The 17136-nt window shown below is 40.8% G+C and overlaps 3 protein-coding genes across 4 annotated transcripts in view; 2 read left to right on the forward strand and 1 right to left on the reverse strand.

The window, feature by feature from the left end:
- The window catches only part of zgc:173742 (DNA topoisomerase I, mitochondrial), a 30137-nt gene extending 22788 nt beyond the window's left edge, over positions 1 to 7349 (forward strand). For both annotated transcript variants that reach the window (XM_029153754.3, XM_029153752.3), the window contains exons 15-20: positions 177 to 245; positions 4438 to 4552; positions 5258 to 5385; positions 5493 to 5590; positions 6045 to 6194; positions 6968 to 7349. In XM_029153754.3, coding sequence (XP_029009587.1) covers positions 177 to 245; positions 4438 to 4552; positions 5258 to 5385; positions 5493 to 5590; positions 6045 to 6194; positions 6968 to 7070 — 663 coding nt within the window. In that variant the 3' untranslated portion in view covers positions 7071 to 7349. The remainder of the gene's footprint in view (positions 1 to 176; positions 246 to 4437; positions 4553 to 5257; positions 5386 to 5492; positions 5591 to 6044; positions 6195 to 6967) is intronic.
- Positions 7350 to 7451: 102 nt separating this feature from the next.
- On the reverse strand, positions 7452 to 9595 carry hsbp1b (heat shock factor binding protein 1b). The gene is made up of 4 exons (XM_029153756.3): positions 9402 to 9595; positions 8445 to 8511; positions 8153 to 8279; positions 7452 to 8044 (listed from the first exon to the last, which is right to left on the reverse strand). Exons 1-3 carry the CDS (start codon positions 9444 to 9446, stop codon positions 8158 to 8160), a joined length of 234 nt encoding a protein of 77 aa, XP_029009589.1. The 5' UTR covers positions 9447 to 9595; the 3' UTR covers positions 7452 to 8044; positions 8153 to 8157.
- Positions 9596 to 9794: 199 nt separating this feature from the next.
- Positions 9795 to 17136, forward strand: part of si:dkey-246g23.2 (solute carrier family 66 member 2) — a 41581-nt gene continuing 34239 nt past the window's right edge. Inside the window, exons 1-3 of the mRNA XM_029154429.3 lie at positions 9795 to 9989; positions 12037 to 12290; positions 12413 to 12546. Of these exons, the coding sequence (XP_029010262.1) occupies positions 12082 to 12290; positions 12413 to 12546 (343 nt within the window). The 5' untranslated portion in view covers positions 9795 to 9989; positions 12037 to 12081. The remainder of the gene's footprint in view (positions 9990 to 12036; positions 12291 to 12412; positions 12547 to 17136) is intronic.

A 17136-nucleotide genomic window follows, 5' to 3' on the forward strand; every position in this document is an offset into this window, starting at 1 on the left:
GTGGTGATGGCTGATGTATTTTGACACATTTCTTCTTTGCTGTTCACAAGTTTTTATTTACACATACAAGTTCTCCACTGAAACATAAACTTCAGAATTATGACTCAACAATGATTTTGAAGTACAAGAAATAATTTGCCTCAGCGTTTAAAGGGAATGTTCTTGTGTGTTTTCAGGTTTTTAAGAATCTTAAACTGTTCCTGGAGAGGAAGCAACCTGGAGATGAACTCTTTGACCGACTTAATGTGAGTGTCTTGTGAAATATTCTCAAGTAAAAAATGGCTTGGAAATGGGTAAGTGTTGTATATAATTGCTAGCTTTTGCGTATACGTGAGGTTTTTGTCAGTTGCGTTTCAAGTGAGTAATATTTCAATAAAATGCAGAAAAATATTGGAAAATGAAAATAGAATGACATTTTTGTTGTTTGCTGTGGACAGAAGACTGCCATAAAGGACGCATGGGCTAAATTGGAAGGTGTATAAGATGAGATTGAATGAGGATGAGCCCTTGGTGTGGCAAGATGAAAGGGGTAAAATGAGGAGAAGGGGGAAGAATATTGGAAACGAAGAGAGTAAAAGCAGAAAAGGAGTTTCAAAAGAGAGAGGGGATGGACTCTGGCAGATATAAATGAAACTGCACAGTTGTTGCACAAAGTTGAGAGTGAGCCTGCTGAGCGGATGAATTTCCACACATAAAGATCTAGTGTCGTCTCAATCTCTTTCTGTAGCTGCAGGCAGCAAGGCCACATAGAACACTGCGGTTGAACACGTGCTTAGTTCATTGTAGGAAAATGCTGGGCTTCAAACCAGACTGACCACATCATTTGTCTATTTGCCTGTCCCAGGCCAAGAGTTTGTGTTTGTCTGGAAAAATGTTCAGAATCCCTCAGTATACAGGTTTGTAGTAGTGGAAACCAGGCTGCTGCCACAGCAGATCACAGACTGTTGACCTTGGGTTAAGTACTCTTATTGCATAGAAATACTTTGTCTTGCGAAGCACTAGAGAGAGATAGAGTTGTTTGTAGTATTGTACTTATGTATTAGATTAATGGCCAGACTGAACAGGTTTAGCAAAACAAAGGAAAATAAACTAGGAGGAAGGTCTGAGAGGTGGCATCTGTGTTGGTACTAAATGATTGACAGGTAGGAATAAGAAGATGGAGGAAAAGACAAGAGTGGAGGATGAGATTGAGAAAAGAGCAGTTGAAGGCGGGAGTGCTCAGCCTCTGCTCTTTGCCCTCTGGTGTGTCAGGAAATGTCAGGGTGTGTTGGAGGTGGAATGGTAATGGGTGCTGTGGGCAGGTCTGATTGACACCCGGAAAGGCCAGGCCACCGAGAGGGGAGCACACAGTGTGGGGATGTGGCTGTAGGAGTGCATAAAACGATAGGAAATGACTTCTGCAAGTAGGTTGGGATGGAGAAGGTGGATGATGGAAAAAGGCATGAAATGGAAGAGAGAGATAAAAGATGGAGAATGGGAGAATGCAAAGAGGCAGAGTCGGGCTACAATGACGACGAAAGGCGAGTGATGTGTGGCATTGGGCTTTGACCTGTGGAAATGGAAAGAGAATGGAAGGCTAGTGGTGGAACTGTCAAGTGTGCTGCTATTCTCAGGCATTTCAAAAAAGCTTCTAAAGAATGAGAAAAATGAAATCTGCAACTAAAAAGTGGACGAAGGACAAGAGTTAAGTGACTCAGAGCCGCATGCTTTTAATAACCTCTCTGACATTTGGCATTAAACTAACTTAGCTGCTGAGCTTGGTCTTAATTGCTGCTGTTCTCCTCACATGTGTGAACATGTAATCATTGAGGAGGTTTGTGTAATAAGACCTCCTGCTTTAGCTGAATTACATGCTTTCGATGCTGCGTTTGTTCAGAAGAGACATATACACTGCAGAAAGAAGTTTGTTCTGTTAAAAGGTCCATTGTATCGAAAACAAACCATTTGCAAAAATATTAAATAATAAACAATTTTTTGTTATCAAAGGTTCTCATAATAGGTACAGTATAGAGTAAATCATGTTTGTTTTAGACAGTTAAGGGTAGCAACTCATCGTCAAACTTGGCCTGGTGCCCACTTTAGAGGTGCAAAGCTTGTGCCAAATTAATATCCATATCCATTAATGTTGGGTATTATAACAAATATGTATTATTTATGTTTTCTATTTATTTTTGAACTACACTACTGCACTTCTCAAATGTGTTCTGGAAACGTCTCACTGCAACACTTAAGATACGCATTTCCGACGGACGCTGCAACTAATACGCTTCTGGAAAAGATAAACCCACCTATCAACTAATGTCTTAGTCATTATATTCCCGTCTGTAGCCTTGCAACTGGCAGAAAGGCTCTGATTGTGAATATATAGAGAGATAGAAAGTAACTGAGGGTGAATTTGCTGCTAATGTGTAGCCATAAATCTTTGATCCATGTTCTTTTAGATTAATTGGCTGTAGACTTTGTAGGCTACAGCAAAGTGGAATGTAACAATCCTCTATACATAACAAATGAAACCACAAAACAGGCCAGCAACACACACAGAGCCATAGTTTCATCCTGTTCATAGCAACTGTTTTGACAAACCCTGCAAGATTTTTTCCACTGTTCCTTTCTGGTACCTACTGGTCATAGTTTGGCCCTAAGGAGGTGGAGGTGTTTTTTTTGGGCCTCAAAGAGTAGAAAAAGACACTTGAAAGCAATATAACCTTGCATCATTGTAAATATAATGCTTACATGAAGCACAATACAGACACTTTAAGCCGTGTACCATTTGGGTTTAACAGCCTGGGTCTGGCACAAGCCCTATTGTGTTGAGTCCTCTCTGTCCTGTCTCTGGCTACCTTTACAAAATACTAAACGAAAATGCTGAAATCGGTTACAATGTACAATAGAGTGCACAATCCTTCAATGAGGCTCAGGCTTTCAAATATCTGCAGGCATTTTTGTTGCAAGTAATTCACTATACTGAATGGCATTTCAGAGCAGGAGAGTCGGGAGGGAAAATGGTGCTCATCTATATCGGATTGCAAAATGCTCAGCCAGTAGCTGTGCTTTGCTAAATGCCTGCACACACACACAAATGTAAAGTGTGTAATGTAATCGAAGCTCAGACTGTAGGTGTTTGTCAGACTTTTCTGGGTGCCTTCTCTTTTGAGTCCACATCATTAGAGCCACAGTTGAGATTCTGTCTGCAGTTGTAGGTTCGCTGTAGCCTCAGTGGGATTTAAATTTTAACCACAGCTTAGTGAAATAAATGAAGTTACTTCCAGCAGCATGGCATAGTCCCAGTCAGCTGCTCAATTTGGGCACATTTCATTATTTCTCTAATCTTTTTCAAACAGAACTAAAGCAAAGGACATACAAATTGGGGCCGGTCATCATAAATGATTGAGACTGCAGCAGTCAGTACTTCCTCCTGCCATTAGTTAGTATTGCTTCAAATTGGCTAGCAGTGTGCTGATGGTAAAGTCTCCCACTATATTATGGACAGGAAATTAGAGCTGGAGTAATGACAACAATGCCCCAGGAGATGACATGGATGACACACACAAACACGCACTTCTGCACACAGACGGCAACACACCATGCCAGGGGAGTCGGGGTGTGTGAGCTATCATACTTGCCCCTCATCTCGCAGACACCGTCATTAGCATTGCAAGGGCAGAGCTGGGTCGCTCATTAGCAAGGCAGGCAAAGCAGCAGATGCCACTGTACGCACATGTGTGTGCCTGAGCGCTCGCCACACGTGTGGAGATGAAAACGCTCCCTCGTGGCGTTCCTAGTAGGGTCCTGCAAGTATTGACACAAGTCTGTGGCCCCAGACAGCCGGGTCCTGACCTCGCTCTGATTAAACCAACCACATCATTACTGTAAACCTCATCAGAATAATTAATTTTTTGCCGGGGCTGTGAGCTCACCAGAAGATCACAGTGTTTCACGTTTGAGTGTCTTTTCATCTGCAAAGCGGTCCCACACGTTTGCGCCTGATCGTTATGCGAGCAGTTGGGGTGCGTGTTTGTTTTGTCACACTTGTGTGTTTGTGTCTTTACACTCTTGACTCCTTCTCATCGCTTTGCTGTTCTTTTCAAGCTGCAGCTAATGGCTATCTAAACACAGGCTATGACAGATCTAACTTGTTATAATACCTACAGAAATGTCAGAGGGGAAATAGTTCTGTGATCTTTTAAATCTCCATGCTCTAATGGATGATGGTGACAATGGAGGTAGAGATGGGATTTTGTGTGTTTTTATTTGTTACGGTATGTTGTAGATGTTAAACGCTCTGCAGTGAAACAATCCCACAGTGCCATCTAGTGGTAGAGAAGACTGGCTTCAGCTGGATCAGTAGTTTAGTGATGAATTGTACTTACAGTATCTGGTGCACTGTTTACCACAGTGATGTATCTTTGACTCTGTCCTTTCCATTTCTCACGGCAGACAAGCATGCTGAACAAGCATCTGAGTTCTCTGATGCCGGGCTTGACTGCGAAGGTCTTCAGGACATACAACGCCTCCATCACCCTGCAGCAGCAGCTCAAAGAGCTCACCAACCGTAAATCTCCAACACACTACGATATAAAGCAGTCTGATGTTACATAAATTACTTTATAACATACTTGAGCTTTTAAGTCACTGGCTCATATTCCACAGCTGCTGGACAGTTACCAGCAGCTTGATACTTTATCGGTTTCGGCTCTTCTTTCTCTTGTTACCTGGCTGCTTGTGTCATGTACTACCATGATAAAACTGCCATGCTTCAGATTTATTTTTATTTTTAGCTTGCTTGATTCTAGAATCTAGATAGCCTCATGTCAGTAAGCCTGGCCAGTCGTGGTAGAAGTGCATTATCACTGACTGTAGCCAGTGGAATGCGTCTGCCTCACTCTTATCAGGGCCCCATTGGCTGCCTCTTGCACAGGTTCTCGTTTACAGATAGAAGTGTCACACTTTCTTCTCATTTCGGGATTGCCGCTGAGAGCCAATCTGTGGACTGGCATGTGGTTGCAGTGCTTATTGTGTGGACCCCAGGAAGAATAGATGAAGCTAATGGAGATCTGAATACCTGAAATGAGATGGCAGCAACCTGTGGTTGTGTGTGTCTCTGTTTCTGCATGTGCAGATGGTGGTTGGGCGTCCTAACATTGGGCATGTCAGAGCGATTTTATCTTTTACATTTCGTTGCATAATTCTCTTCAGATGTGTACTCTCTTGGATTTACCTGCTTAAATACAAATTTTTGTTCTGTCGTCCTCCAAAGAGTCTGAAAGTGTGGCAGAGAAACTGCTGTCCTACAACAGGGCTAACCGAGCAGTTGCTGTCCTCTGTAACCACCAGCGGGCGCCGCCAAAAACCTTTGAGCAGTCTATGGCTAACCTACAGGCCAAGGTAAGAATGGCTTTCTCGTGTTACACTAAATTTTATCGTAGTGATTCCAGAGAAAATTTGCAGAGACAACAATTTTTAAAATGTGCTGTTTTAATGTCTACCCTTAGATCGATGCTAGGAAAGAACAGCTGGCTCTGGCTAAGACTGAGCTGAAACAGGCCAAGAAGGAGGCCAAGGCCAAAGGTTCTGACCACAAGCTGCAGACGTAAGTGTCACAGTCATGCAGATTAAAAAAAATAAAATAAAGGCTTATGTACCTTCAGTCAACATACTGTAGTTTTTCACCTTGAATTGGTTTTCCCCCTCAAATGGTTGTTGGTTAGTTTTATTTGCATTATGTTGTGTTCAGCACGGAATAAGAAATGAAGATTTTCAATAACAATTGTTTTGTTAAACGATACCTTTTTTCAGAATGTCCTTGTTTGCTGCTTTTAGCCCTAAGATCATTTTTAATAGCTTTAATAACTTTGGAAGTTTTATTTTTTTGTAAATACATTAGTTTTATGCAAGTTTATTGTTGTGTGTCTACACTTGTACAGCATCCACTGAAGTCTTTCAGGCACTTAAAAACCGTTTGCTTCTCCACGTCAGAAATCCTCTTTTAACTCCAGTTAACTGTGTGAGTCTATTGCACTTGCCTTTTTCAATATTTCGGCCAGGCTGGTGGAGCGGAAGAAGGCAGCCGTGCGGCGCTGTGAGGAGCAGCTGCTGAAGATGGAGGTGCAGGCAACTGACAGAGAGGAGAACAAACAGATTGCCCTGGGTACCTCAAAGCTAAACTATCTGGACCCACGCATTAGCGTGGCTTGGTGAGTTAATACAAACAGACACACCTAAACAACCTGGATAAACAAAGTGCTTTAAAAAATGTTACCCAAACTCATCTGCATATTACCCCTACACATGTGCACCATTACTATAATGCAAAATTTTCAAAATTGTACAAACATATTAAAAACACATTCCAACAAAATTATTTTTTGATTAACGTCCATGGTCACTACAGCTATATTTATAGTATATTGTATAAGTATATTGTGTATTAAATGCAACCTGAAACATGTACATGACAGCACAAACTCAAATTTTAAATACAATTATGTGGCACAAGTTGACCTAAAGGTAAAACTCTTATCAGATGCCTCATTTTTGGCCTTTATATGGATTTACACTGTCATGAATTTGCATGCATCACTATAGTAACCTGTGGTGCACAGCTACACTGGTCAAGTAGGATTAGCTCAGTGGGTTAGCTCAACAAGCAACAGCAACTCCATCTACTGATTAATCTGCTTCCTTAAACCTACTCATCAGTTCTTCAACCAAATAGGACAGAAGTGCTGCTGTTGCCATGTAGTAGATAAACTTTGTTTGTGCCGAATCGAGACCCACTTTGCTTTTGGTAACATTTTTTTGCAATATGAACAAACTGCATGTGTGGTGTTTCATTATAATAATATTAACTTGCTAGTATTCCTACCAGTGGGTTGTTTTTTAATAAAAAAAAAAAACAACTTAAAGAACTGGCTATTATGTAGATGAGTCTTGACCACAGTACATCCTTACTGTATTTCTGTTACAGGTGTAAGAATATGGGGGTACCTATTGAGAAGATCTACAATAAGACCCAAAGGGACAAGTTTGCCTGGGCCATTGACATGACAGAGGCAGACTTTGAGTTCTAGCTTGAGTTCTCTCTCTGTGGTGCTATACATTATGATATTACAATGCAATCAAGGAACCATTCACTTTACATAACCTACAATCATAGAATGTTGCATTTTTAATATGTTCATAGAATGCTGATGTACTAATTTGTGACAACTCCCACCATGTATTGTATTGTTTACCTCAGTTTATTTTTGTTTGGCACTTAAGGTATTTTATTTTGAGGATCTCTGTTGGTTAGTTGTTGTGTGCATTTTGTGTTTACAAAGATTTCAATAAAAGGTTCCTATGATGCAGGGAAAGTGTGGTTAACTGTTTGTGTAAATGATGATGATGATGATCATGATTGCACATCTAGAGCAAAAGCAGCATAGAAGAAAAACAATTAGACACTTGAGCACCTCAGAGTTAATTTATTTCTAAAAATTCACTCAGCACCTGGCCAAACATTTATGTAATACATGACAAACAGTATTGTATTAAATAGCGTTCATAGAAGAAATGAAGAAGAATTGGAATGCATCCCACACCTAGCATCAGTGCCATTTGTATTACACTGCAAACGTGAAAATGTTCACCGTCTCCCAGGTTGGTAGGGATGGAGGTTCTACTGGCCTGTTACCTGTGGGATCTGCTCAGCACAGACTGGGGTAAAACTGGCCCCATCAGCCAGAACCTCAATGGGTCTAAATTAATTATATGCGATGGCAGCTAAACAACCTCCAGGACTGTGTCCTAACTCCACAAGTCACGTTCCTGCAGATGAGCATTTTAAGTTCTGAATGGTGCTTAACACTATTCTAGCTTACAAGTAACGTTCAACTTTTCAAGTCATTACATAACTGTTAACCATTTACCACAATACTATATATATATATAAAAAAGCATTTCACACAATGACACATCAAATCAATAGAAGTCATTTTTAGAATGGGGAAAAGTCTGCTGCTCCTGAAATTAGGACTGACTTCATGTCTTGTTACTTAGGAACCTGTGAGACCGAAAAAAAGAAAAATGTCTTATGATATTGAAATCTGGAATTTAAAATTATTCACAACTAAATTAATAAAGACTAATGGAAACCAAGATGGCCTCTTACCTTCATTAGGAGCCTTGACCCTCTTTAGCCTTTTCGGGTGATGCTTCGATCTCTTCAACACCAGCCTGGGTCATTAGGTCTGCAATGTTTTTTTCCAAGTCATCGATGCGTGTGCTCATCTCATCAAGTGGACAAATGGTTAAGACACATAACAAATGTAAACATCAGTTAACACATAAGAGATGAAATCTAATCTGAGCGCTATAAAAACTGGAAAGAGATAGCTGCAAGAACATTATTAATGCCAGTAAAGGGACAATGATGTGAAATTAAAATAATGTGTTAAGGATATTCCTCCCAATAATCTGGTCTGACATGGTCTGGAATTTATCCTGCATCTGTTGCAGCAGAGTCTGGACCTGTGTAAAAAAATAAAGATAAGCAAAAACTGTGAGTGACACTTGTAAGATGACAGCAATTCTTCACACTTGAGTACAAACAATGCTTTTTAATGAATAGCAGCAGTTATCTTACTCTGATGCTGCATGCCTGTTTTCTATGAATGACTAAAGCAGGATTACATTGATAACACAGGCAACTTGTTTCCTTGACAAAAGTGCGGTTGGTAACGACAAGTCGTTTCTTAAATTCACTGACCAGTGTTCATTCAATAAACACTGAAAGCACCATGCATGTATTTTATTTCCCGTGTTTGCATTTTATATAGTAACGTACTGCATATTAATAAAAATGACAAAGACATCAAAAGGAGGTGCGGAAATGTTACAGGTTTGGGAGAATGACTGTTCACCATGACAACACCTACACATTACGTCAGCTATTTATCATATGAAAACTTCAACGAGTAACCGTTTCATTTTACCACTTCACTTTTCTTAGACTGGATGGTGTGCGATTTAATACGAGTAGCCAATGTTAAAATAACTAACGTCGGCTAATCTGCACGAAGATTGACGCTATAAATTAAAATAACTGTTGCAGCTTCTGCTCGTGTGTCGTTCGGTTGTGATTTATTGCTAATGATGCAATTTAGTAGAGCTACTGACCATTAGCGTTACATAACCCTAACATGATGAAGCTAAACAAAAGTCAGGACAGTTGGCTTTATTAATCGCGTTAAAATGATTCCAACAACCCACCCTAATGCGAAATTATATAAAATTAGCCGAATGCTACAGATGTGGTAGACTGGCTAGCCTTTGCTTGGCAACTACCTAGGTCGCACTAGTTAGCTAAGGAAGCTATGCTACTATAGCTAAGGCTAGCTATAAAAACGATCACGACTCACCACATTGGTCAGGTCCTGCACAGACTTGGGATCCGTCTCAGCCATGTTATGGTGTAAACGATTATCAGTGCCTAAACAGTAGTATGATTCACAAAGCTGCCTACAGATTATTGTGCTATCAGGTTTGAAACAGTTTAAACAGATAATAGTCGTTAGTACCACCCACTACACAGTCAGCTGTCAACAACACGCGGAGTCTCGCGAGAGTTCAGTGGGGACGCTAAGAGATATGGAACATTGAGTTTTACAGTGGGACTATATACAGTAACTTTACTCTGTAGTTAAGCCAGAGCAACACCGGGGGAAAATCATAACTGTATTTATTTTCTGCATTTGTTCAACTCAAATACAACCATTACATTCATCAGCATGAATTACGAATTGATGTAAAACTGAAATATTGTAATACATAAAGCGACTATTAATATGTATGTGTGCGCGTTGCTGGCGCGTGCGTGTTTCTTCCCCTCCTCTCGTGGGACCGGATTGGGATTTGAATGTTGGTGCCGCTTGAGAAACCGGTGTCTCTTACCACCGAACAACTGTGCGGGCTGGAGTTTGAAGAAAGGGGACAAGGAGAGGTGCCTGGTAGGTTGAAGTTACAAATAGTTTATTAATAAAATGCTGGACTTTATATTCTGCCGCTCGGTGGAACCCCACCGGGAGCGCGAGCGCTGTGAGACCACTTGGCGTTGTGCATATTGCGTTCTTTGACTTACTATACATTTATTTTTACAAAACGTGGCGTTTGAGTGATGATTTAGAAGTAAAACACACTTTAAGTAGACGAATTAAACATTAGACACGTTAAAAGCAGAGTCCTGGCTGTGTGAAGTACTTCCTGGCGTCCAGTTTCTTTTCCCCAGTAGCCAGAGTTGATGCGTGAAGTTGAGGCACGTTCGCCCAACCCCGTGAAGCTATGCCTAGCTTACGTAACGTACGCCGCTCGTCCTGCCGCACGCGCAGGCTTCGACCCCCTTCACACTGATGGTTCACTCGGGACGTCACTGGACACGCCCTACACTTCCGAATTCCTGCCTAATGTTTTATTTGTGTTTTGTGTGTTGACTTGAATTTCAACGTTTACTGTGAGGAATGTGTAACTATATTCCAATAAACTGACTCCACTGTGTCAGACTGGACCAGATTCCCTGTAGAATGGAAGTGTGATCAGCATCTGTAGTCCTCACTTTATACACCTGATGTCTGTGCACTTGTCAGTCTTGAAGTTGTAGAGCAGGTCATTTGTCAACTGACTGGCTGCTACTGTATGCGTGGGTTCATGGGAGACAGGAGGACTGGTACTATACAGAAGACACGCCACAACAACATCCAGTACTCACACTCTGTTGGTCATGGTTTGGTGTAAACATGTTCAATTTCCATTCAACTGTTTATTATACTGTATACTGTATAAGACAAAAGTGCCTGAACTGTAAAAGCCTGTTCTGCAGGAGAAGGAGGAAGTCAATAACCTTGTTCTTTTAGTCACGCATGTCATTATCCCCTCAGAAATGCCTGCTTAGCATAACACTTGGCTCTATGTCAGGAATTAAATCAGCTGAGCTTGTTTGTAATGCAGACAGAACTGCTTGGTTGTGTACTTTCAGTAAGAGGAGACACAGACCTGCATGTTTGCGTGTTGTTTCCTCAGTGTGGTAGTTAATGCAGACCTCTCACCCCAGACCCCTCTGCCTTGGCCCCTGTACTGACCTGTCCTCTCTTTCCCCCCTTCGTTTCACCAGAAACTGGCTCTTTAATTTTACCTAGACTCTATTCTCTGTGGGACAGATCTTTAATTTTACGACTGTGCTCTCTATCCAGCTGCTACGAATTCATAAAAAACTGTGAAACGATGCCTCGCTGACAAATGTGTTTAATTTTTATTGTAGAATTGATGCTCTTTTATGACCTACAACACCTTGTACAGCATTTGTTGCAGGGTCTATGCTGAATACATCGTTTATGCATCTTGGCTACCACAAGATATAGCTTTTCATTTTATTAAATTACTTAGTCATGTGCACCCCAAAATAAATTTATAATCTAAGTAATCAAAGCAAGGTGATTGTAGAGGTTTTGAGCTTTAATTGACAGGCATAATACAACAATTAATAATCAAATTCTTCAGCGTAATAAACAATAATTGTCCTGTTAATGACTTTTTTTATTGGATTAGCTGAAAGCTGGTATAGGCAGGCTAAACACATTAACACAGGTATCTTAAAACAGTTGCAAATGCAAATGTCTGGAAAATGTGGAAATGTTTGTAATCCAAAGAAACCATCCTTTTTCAGAGAAGATGTTCTACCTTGTAATAGCTTTAGAAGTATAGATGCTACTAATAATAACAATGGCTCGATTCTATTCCAGAGCCATACATAACAAGTATTGTACAAGTCAGCACTGTTTTCTATATAATACCTAAACATTTTTCTATGTCTACTATACATGTAATATAATTTCCCATGTATTATATGATCATTATGATGATTTTAGCCACTGTGTGTCATCTTGTTGCTTTAGGTTAACTTTCTGGTTAGGTAAAATTATTGTACATTGAGGATACTGTATGTAGTAACATAAAATGTTGTCTCACTTTTCAATAATAGTCTTGTTTCCTTTTGTTTCCAAGGTGTAGCCTTTATACCTCCTGGACCGGCCTCAGTTTCTCTGAGTGATGGACGGAGAGGTGGTTCTGCAGGAGGAGGACCCAGATGGGTCTTGGACTCTCCTGTCCTGGCTGGCATCCTGCCTCATGGTATTTGGAGGGGCCCTGCCTTACCTGCCACAGTACCAGGAGATCCAGATGAGCAGCAACACTGAAGGCTTTTCAACAAGAGTGTGTTTGGTGCTGCTAATAGCCAACATCCTGCGCATCTTCTTCTGGTGAGGATCAATTATATTGATTACATAATTCGAAGCACATATGGCTCTCTTGTCCTCCTTCAAGTGCTAGTTACCTGTATGTAAACTATGTATCACATATCGTTATGTTTGTGCCCTTTAAGGATAGGGAAGCAGTTTGAGTTGACCCTTCTGCTCCAGAGCATAGTGATGATTCTCACCATGTTTGCCATGCTCCACCTCTGCTGCATGGTTCAGAACGCCAACCGAGTGAGCACCAAGCAGCATCGACTTTTAGGTAAAACGATTCCTTTCTCAAACTAACACAAAATCATATCTGACATAACTGGCAAACAACACAATAACTTTGTATGCATATATGAGCAAAGGAGCATATCCAGCACAAAATATCTGCCGGCAGATGCCAAGTGCTTTAACTCCTGCTTCTTGCCAAAAGAGGGTGCCATTGGAATAGCTTAAATAGCAGTCCTGCTTTCATGCCATACCTCTGATGGACACTTTTATCTGATTTTCACTTGATCTCCCTTAATCATTATTGAACAGGCACTTGAACATGCTTGCGTGTGCATGCTGGCAAACACACGCTGTGCAGTTCTAATAGCCTGCAAGGTATTTAAAACAAATTCCATCATTGGCTCTGCCTTGCAACAAACTGCAAAGCAAAGCAGAAAGGATCATGTGTACTGTGAATGTGAAATCAGTCCATTCTGAGATTGTAAAGATTCTGTGTCCATATGTACATGCAGACTCTGGTAAAAGTCAGAAAGTGGATGAAAAGGGCTGATATTAAGTAGACGACTATCCATGTGTTGTTTGTTTGTGTGTGTGTGTGTGTGTGTGTGTGTGTGTGTGTGTGTGTGTGTGTGTGTGTGTGTGTGTGTGTGTGTGTGTGTGTGTGACGGAGGGAGCCGATCCAATATAATTTTCAGGGTCACTCTTTATAGTGTACAGTCTTTTATGGGTAATTGTGTTTTTTCTACACATGCTGGAGTTGATTGCTTTTGCAAATGGGCTGACAGAAATTCAATCTAAGTGCTGTTTTTTTATTAGATAACAGCCTGCAAAGTAAAATAGAATGATGGGAATCGTGTAATACTTTGATCATGCCGAGCAGAATTTGTTATTAAAGACATAAATTACGATAAGCACTTGATTTGGTGGCGATTGTTGTCTCACTGTCAGTGTCAGATGTTTTAAATTAAGATTTGATTAAGAAACTCATGCGTGTGTGTGTGTGTGTGTATGTGGACATGAGAGTAATGATCATCTTTATATTAGGCATCTGTGCTTGTCTCAGCACAGCGATGCTGTATTACTCACCGTGGTTTTTTTTTTCTTTTTAAAGCCCACGCTTGAACTTTTTGATGGCGAATAAAATGAAAATATTATATGACGACTGGTGGTGGATTGTCTGTTTTCTCTGAGGGCGGATGATTTTCATAGACTTTATACCCATCTGTGCTCAGTATTTGCACATTCGCAGTGTTTCAGGAAACAGAGAGATGATTAATTAAACAAGATGTAACGTGGGTTCAGAGCTTCATTACTGAGTTTGTGTCCTGAAACCCCGGCTACTAAAACTCCATGACCGCCGTCTTCCATCAAGCCCCTCTCTCCAAAGGGCGAGCCTGAGGTCCAGTTACACAGACTGGGAGTGTGATGGGGGATGGTAGGTCCAGGACAAGAATAGATCAGAACAGCTTTTCGGCCCAACTGTCCACTCCTCCCAGCATCCCACCATCGCCAAGTCTTTCCAACAGATCAGGGTCACATCTATGTAAAATAGTGTCCTCTCTTGGCATGATTGCCAAATGCGTGATTATTTCTGAGACTCTTTCATCTTGAACTCTTTTTCTTCTTATTTGGTGTTTGTATAAACCTACTGTTTGTCTCTCACTTTCTGTCCTGTCCTTCTGTTGCTATTTCATCTGCTCTGTCCCCCAACCTCTCCATGTGCATGAGCTATGTCAGAATGCCAGTGTCCATGTGAGCCATACCAGAGTTATTTCTGCTTCCTCCTAAGAAACCTGTCAGTTGTGTGTTACTGGTTATGCTGCTGATTCCCACCAGCGATACAAGCTGATTGTGCTAATCTTACGCAGTCGCTACTGGTTTGGTTTCCATCTTATCTTATTTATGAAGTCATCTCACGTGATGTAGTCTATTTTTAAATCATAAACAATATGTCTGCTGAGTTCTGCAAATCGCCTAAAGACTTTCATTGTGCTGCTGCAGAAAACTGTCTTTGATTCACAGGGGTTCCAGCTGGCTTCCAGCAAAACGCAGCCTACTGTGCATTGTTGCGGTGATCCTGAATGCCTTGATGGAAGTTAAAAGCCGCTAAAAGACTATTATTTGGGGGCTTTTTCAAAATGTGCTTGTTTAAGTTCCAAAACGATTTGGATTCCCCCTCCTCTTCCAAACCTCCTGGCCTGTGTTCATACCTGTGTAGAGCTGTTTCCATCCATGGTTCCGTGGCTTAATACTGTCCTCAACGTTGTGTAGGCGTGTACTATTATGCCAGAAAAAAATGCAGGCTCCCTTTGTGACACATTTTTGGAAAATGGGCAGCTTGAGTCATGTTAGCGGGACTGTAACCATTGTGTACATACCCCCCCCCCTCCGCAGTCCCTCTTGGAAACACATCCAGGAAATGCGTTAAGTTTGGATTGAAAATCATTGCGCTCATGTATCAAATTATTAAATCTCTACTCTGCTACAGTGCTAGTATTGATGACGTTAGTATGAACGTATATAGTTTAGGTTTCTCCACCAACAGTGGTGGAACTGTAGAAAGACAGATCACAGATCAGCAAAAGCATTAGTTGTTTTGCATAAATTATCTAACCCTTCACAGTGTTGTGGCATATTGGTGAATTTAATATTAAAGATGCATTTAAAATAAATTACTTCATTTGTGAAATTTCATTAGGACTCATTGATTGGTGTGTTCAGTTTAGTGGCTTTCAAACTGAAATGCTTCTATAAGCTAAGAGTTTTTCAAGTGGTCCCTATATTGAGCTGACTCAGAGTTATGACTTTGCAGTAAGTTCCAGTGACTACCCCAGGGTGCCATATTCACAGTCCTGGCCTTATGATGAAGGGGTTGGGAGACTGATGGCAGGGTGAAGGCAGAGTCTGTGTTCAAAGGCAAATGTGACCTCAGGCTTGGTGCAGTAAAAACAGGGAGGTACTTTGGACGATTGAAAATATCAAATGTGAGCTCTGGAAATACAAACAAACATGGACATTTTGTATATCTTAACTGTTTTGTTCATTTAAACTGCACAACTGAAAGAGGACTTGAAATTTAAAATACAACAGCCTCCTCTACTGGTTAGACTGGACATTTAAACTGCAGATATACATGTGATGTGAGCTTTTTTATTTGTAATTTGTGAAGTAAATGTTCTACCAACGCTCATCGCTCTCGCCTACAACACCACTTTGTGAGTCACCCTGTGAAAGGCCACAAAAGCTATTTAATGTCCTGTATGTGGGAGCCAGACCATACACAACGAAAAAAAGATGGGACTCCTGAAAGCTGATGTTGACCCTAAGGTCACTCTTAAAACAGTTAGGACTTGAGAGGTGAAAGCCATTTCGATTTGCTCCAGATCCCCTGGTTGGGAAAGGTTAGACAGAGCAGACAATGGAAGTATCATAGATACTGTGGGCTCAGACAGCGGCTAATTGATTGTCTGTCCTTTTGTAAAATGAACAGGAACAATTGCGTTTTCTGGCAACTTATTACCTCATAAATTCTGACCACAGTTGTTGAATACAGCTACATTCCTCTGCAGTCACGCACTGAATAGAGGCAACTAATTCAGACTATTAAGTCGTCTTAGACGACCAAGGTACTGTAATTGATTTGGACTCTTTTAAATAAATGACTGATGGATCAATAGTCACATGCACTTATGCTGGAGTGACCTAGTTTTTCACTAGATTTGATGGTAAAAAAAGCTTGAGTAATTGATATTTCTGTCTTGGTAACAGTAAAATTCATTTTATTATATTGTTTTAGGTTTACAGTATAATGAAATGGCACTGAAGTTCATGTTTTGTCTCTTGTTATGGCAGATTCCATGGTGCAATTTGTAACTGGTTGTCACTAAAGCAGAAACCTTCTTCTGCACATGTCAGACTTTTCTCTTAGGTCATCTAGACTTCAACAACGACAAAGTAGTTAAAATAATACAGGATTCTGGACGATTGCTGCCTTCATGTGGACTTGTGCAAACTGACAGTCAGGAATGAACAGTTGGTTTTATTGTGGAAGGCTGTGACGACACAAGCAGTTATTCGCTTTTAAAAGACAAAGAAATGACTTTTTAGATCAAATGTAACTTTTTCCCCCTTCTGTTCTGTCTTTGTTTACCTGGTTGTTTTTCTCTCCCCTGGCGCTTAGGATCCAGTGAATCTAGGCCAACTTCAGCACGCACTCTGGATTCACTCATATCTTCCATGCGTAATAAGAATTTAGGCAGGACAGTAGGAAACACATAGCGAAGCAACCCGTACACCTCAAACTTCATGCACATGTTTTTGTCTTACGCTGCTGTTAATTCAGGCCAAGATAAAACTTACAGTACTGTACCATCTGCACAGCCAGCTGCATTTAAGCTTCTTAGCGAAAAATGCCGTTGAAACGAGGCACGTGTTCCTCAACAGCCTGTGGATCCCCGTCACTCTCACATATTAAGGCCTCTGTTTGTGCGCACAGATGCAGGAACTGCTCAAGTGCGATTGTGCAGCAGTTTTCAAATGATGTTCCAAATTACATGATTCTAAAATAGAGCACATTTTCTGGGCTGGACTATTTGGAGTTGTTTTTTCTGAGTGATGCATCCTGTCCTGTTTC

This window comes from Betta splendens, chromosome 6, assembly GCF_900634795.4.
Source record: "Betta splendens chromosome 6, fBetSpl5.4, whole genome shotgun sequence".
NCBI lineage: Eukaryota > Metazoa > Chordata > Actinopteri > Anabantiformes > Osphronemidae > Betta > Betta splendens.

Bases quoted from the DNA above. Each gene is read 5' to 3' on its own strand.
- hsbp1b (XM_029153756.3), bottom strand. From the start codon at position 9,446: ATGGCTGAGACGGATCCCAAGTCTGTGCAGGACCTGACCAATGTG. The intron at 8,512-9,401 runs GTGAGTCGTGAT...TTTTTTACACAG, and splicing joins TGCAGGACCTGACCAATGTG to GTCCAGACTCTGCTGCAACA. The intron at 8,280-8,444 runs ATATCCTTAACA...CCATTTGTCCAC, and splicing joins AGACCAGATTATTGGGAGGA to TTGATGAGATGAGCACACGC.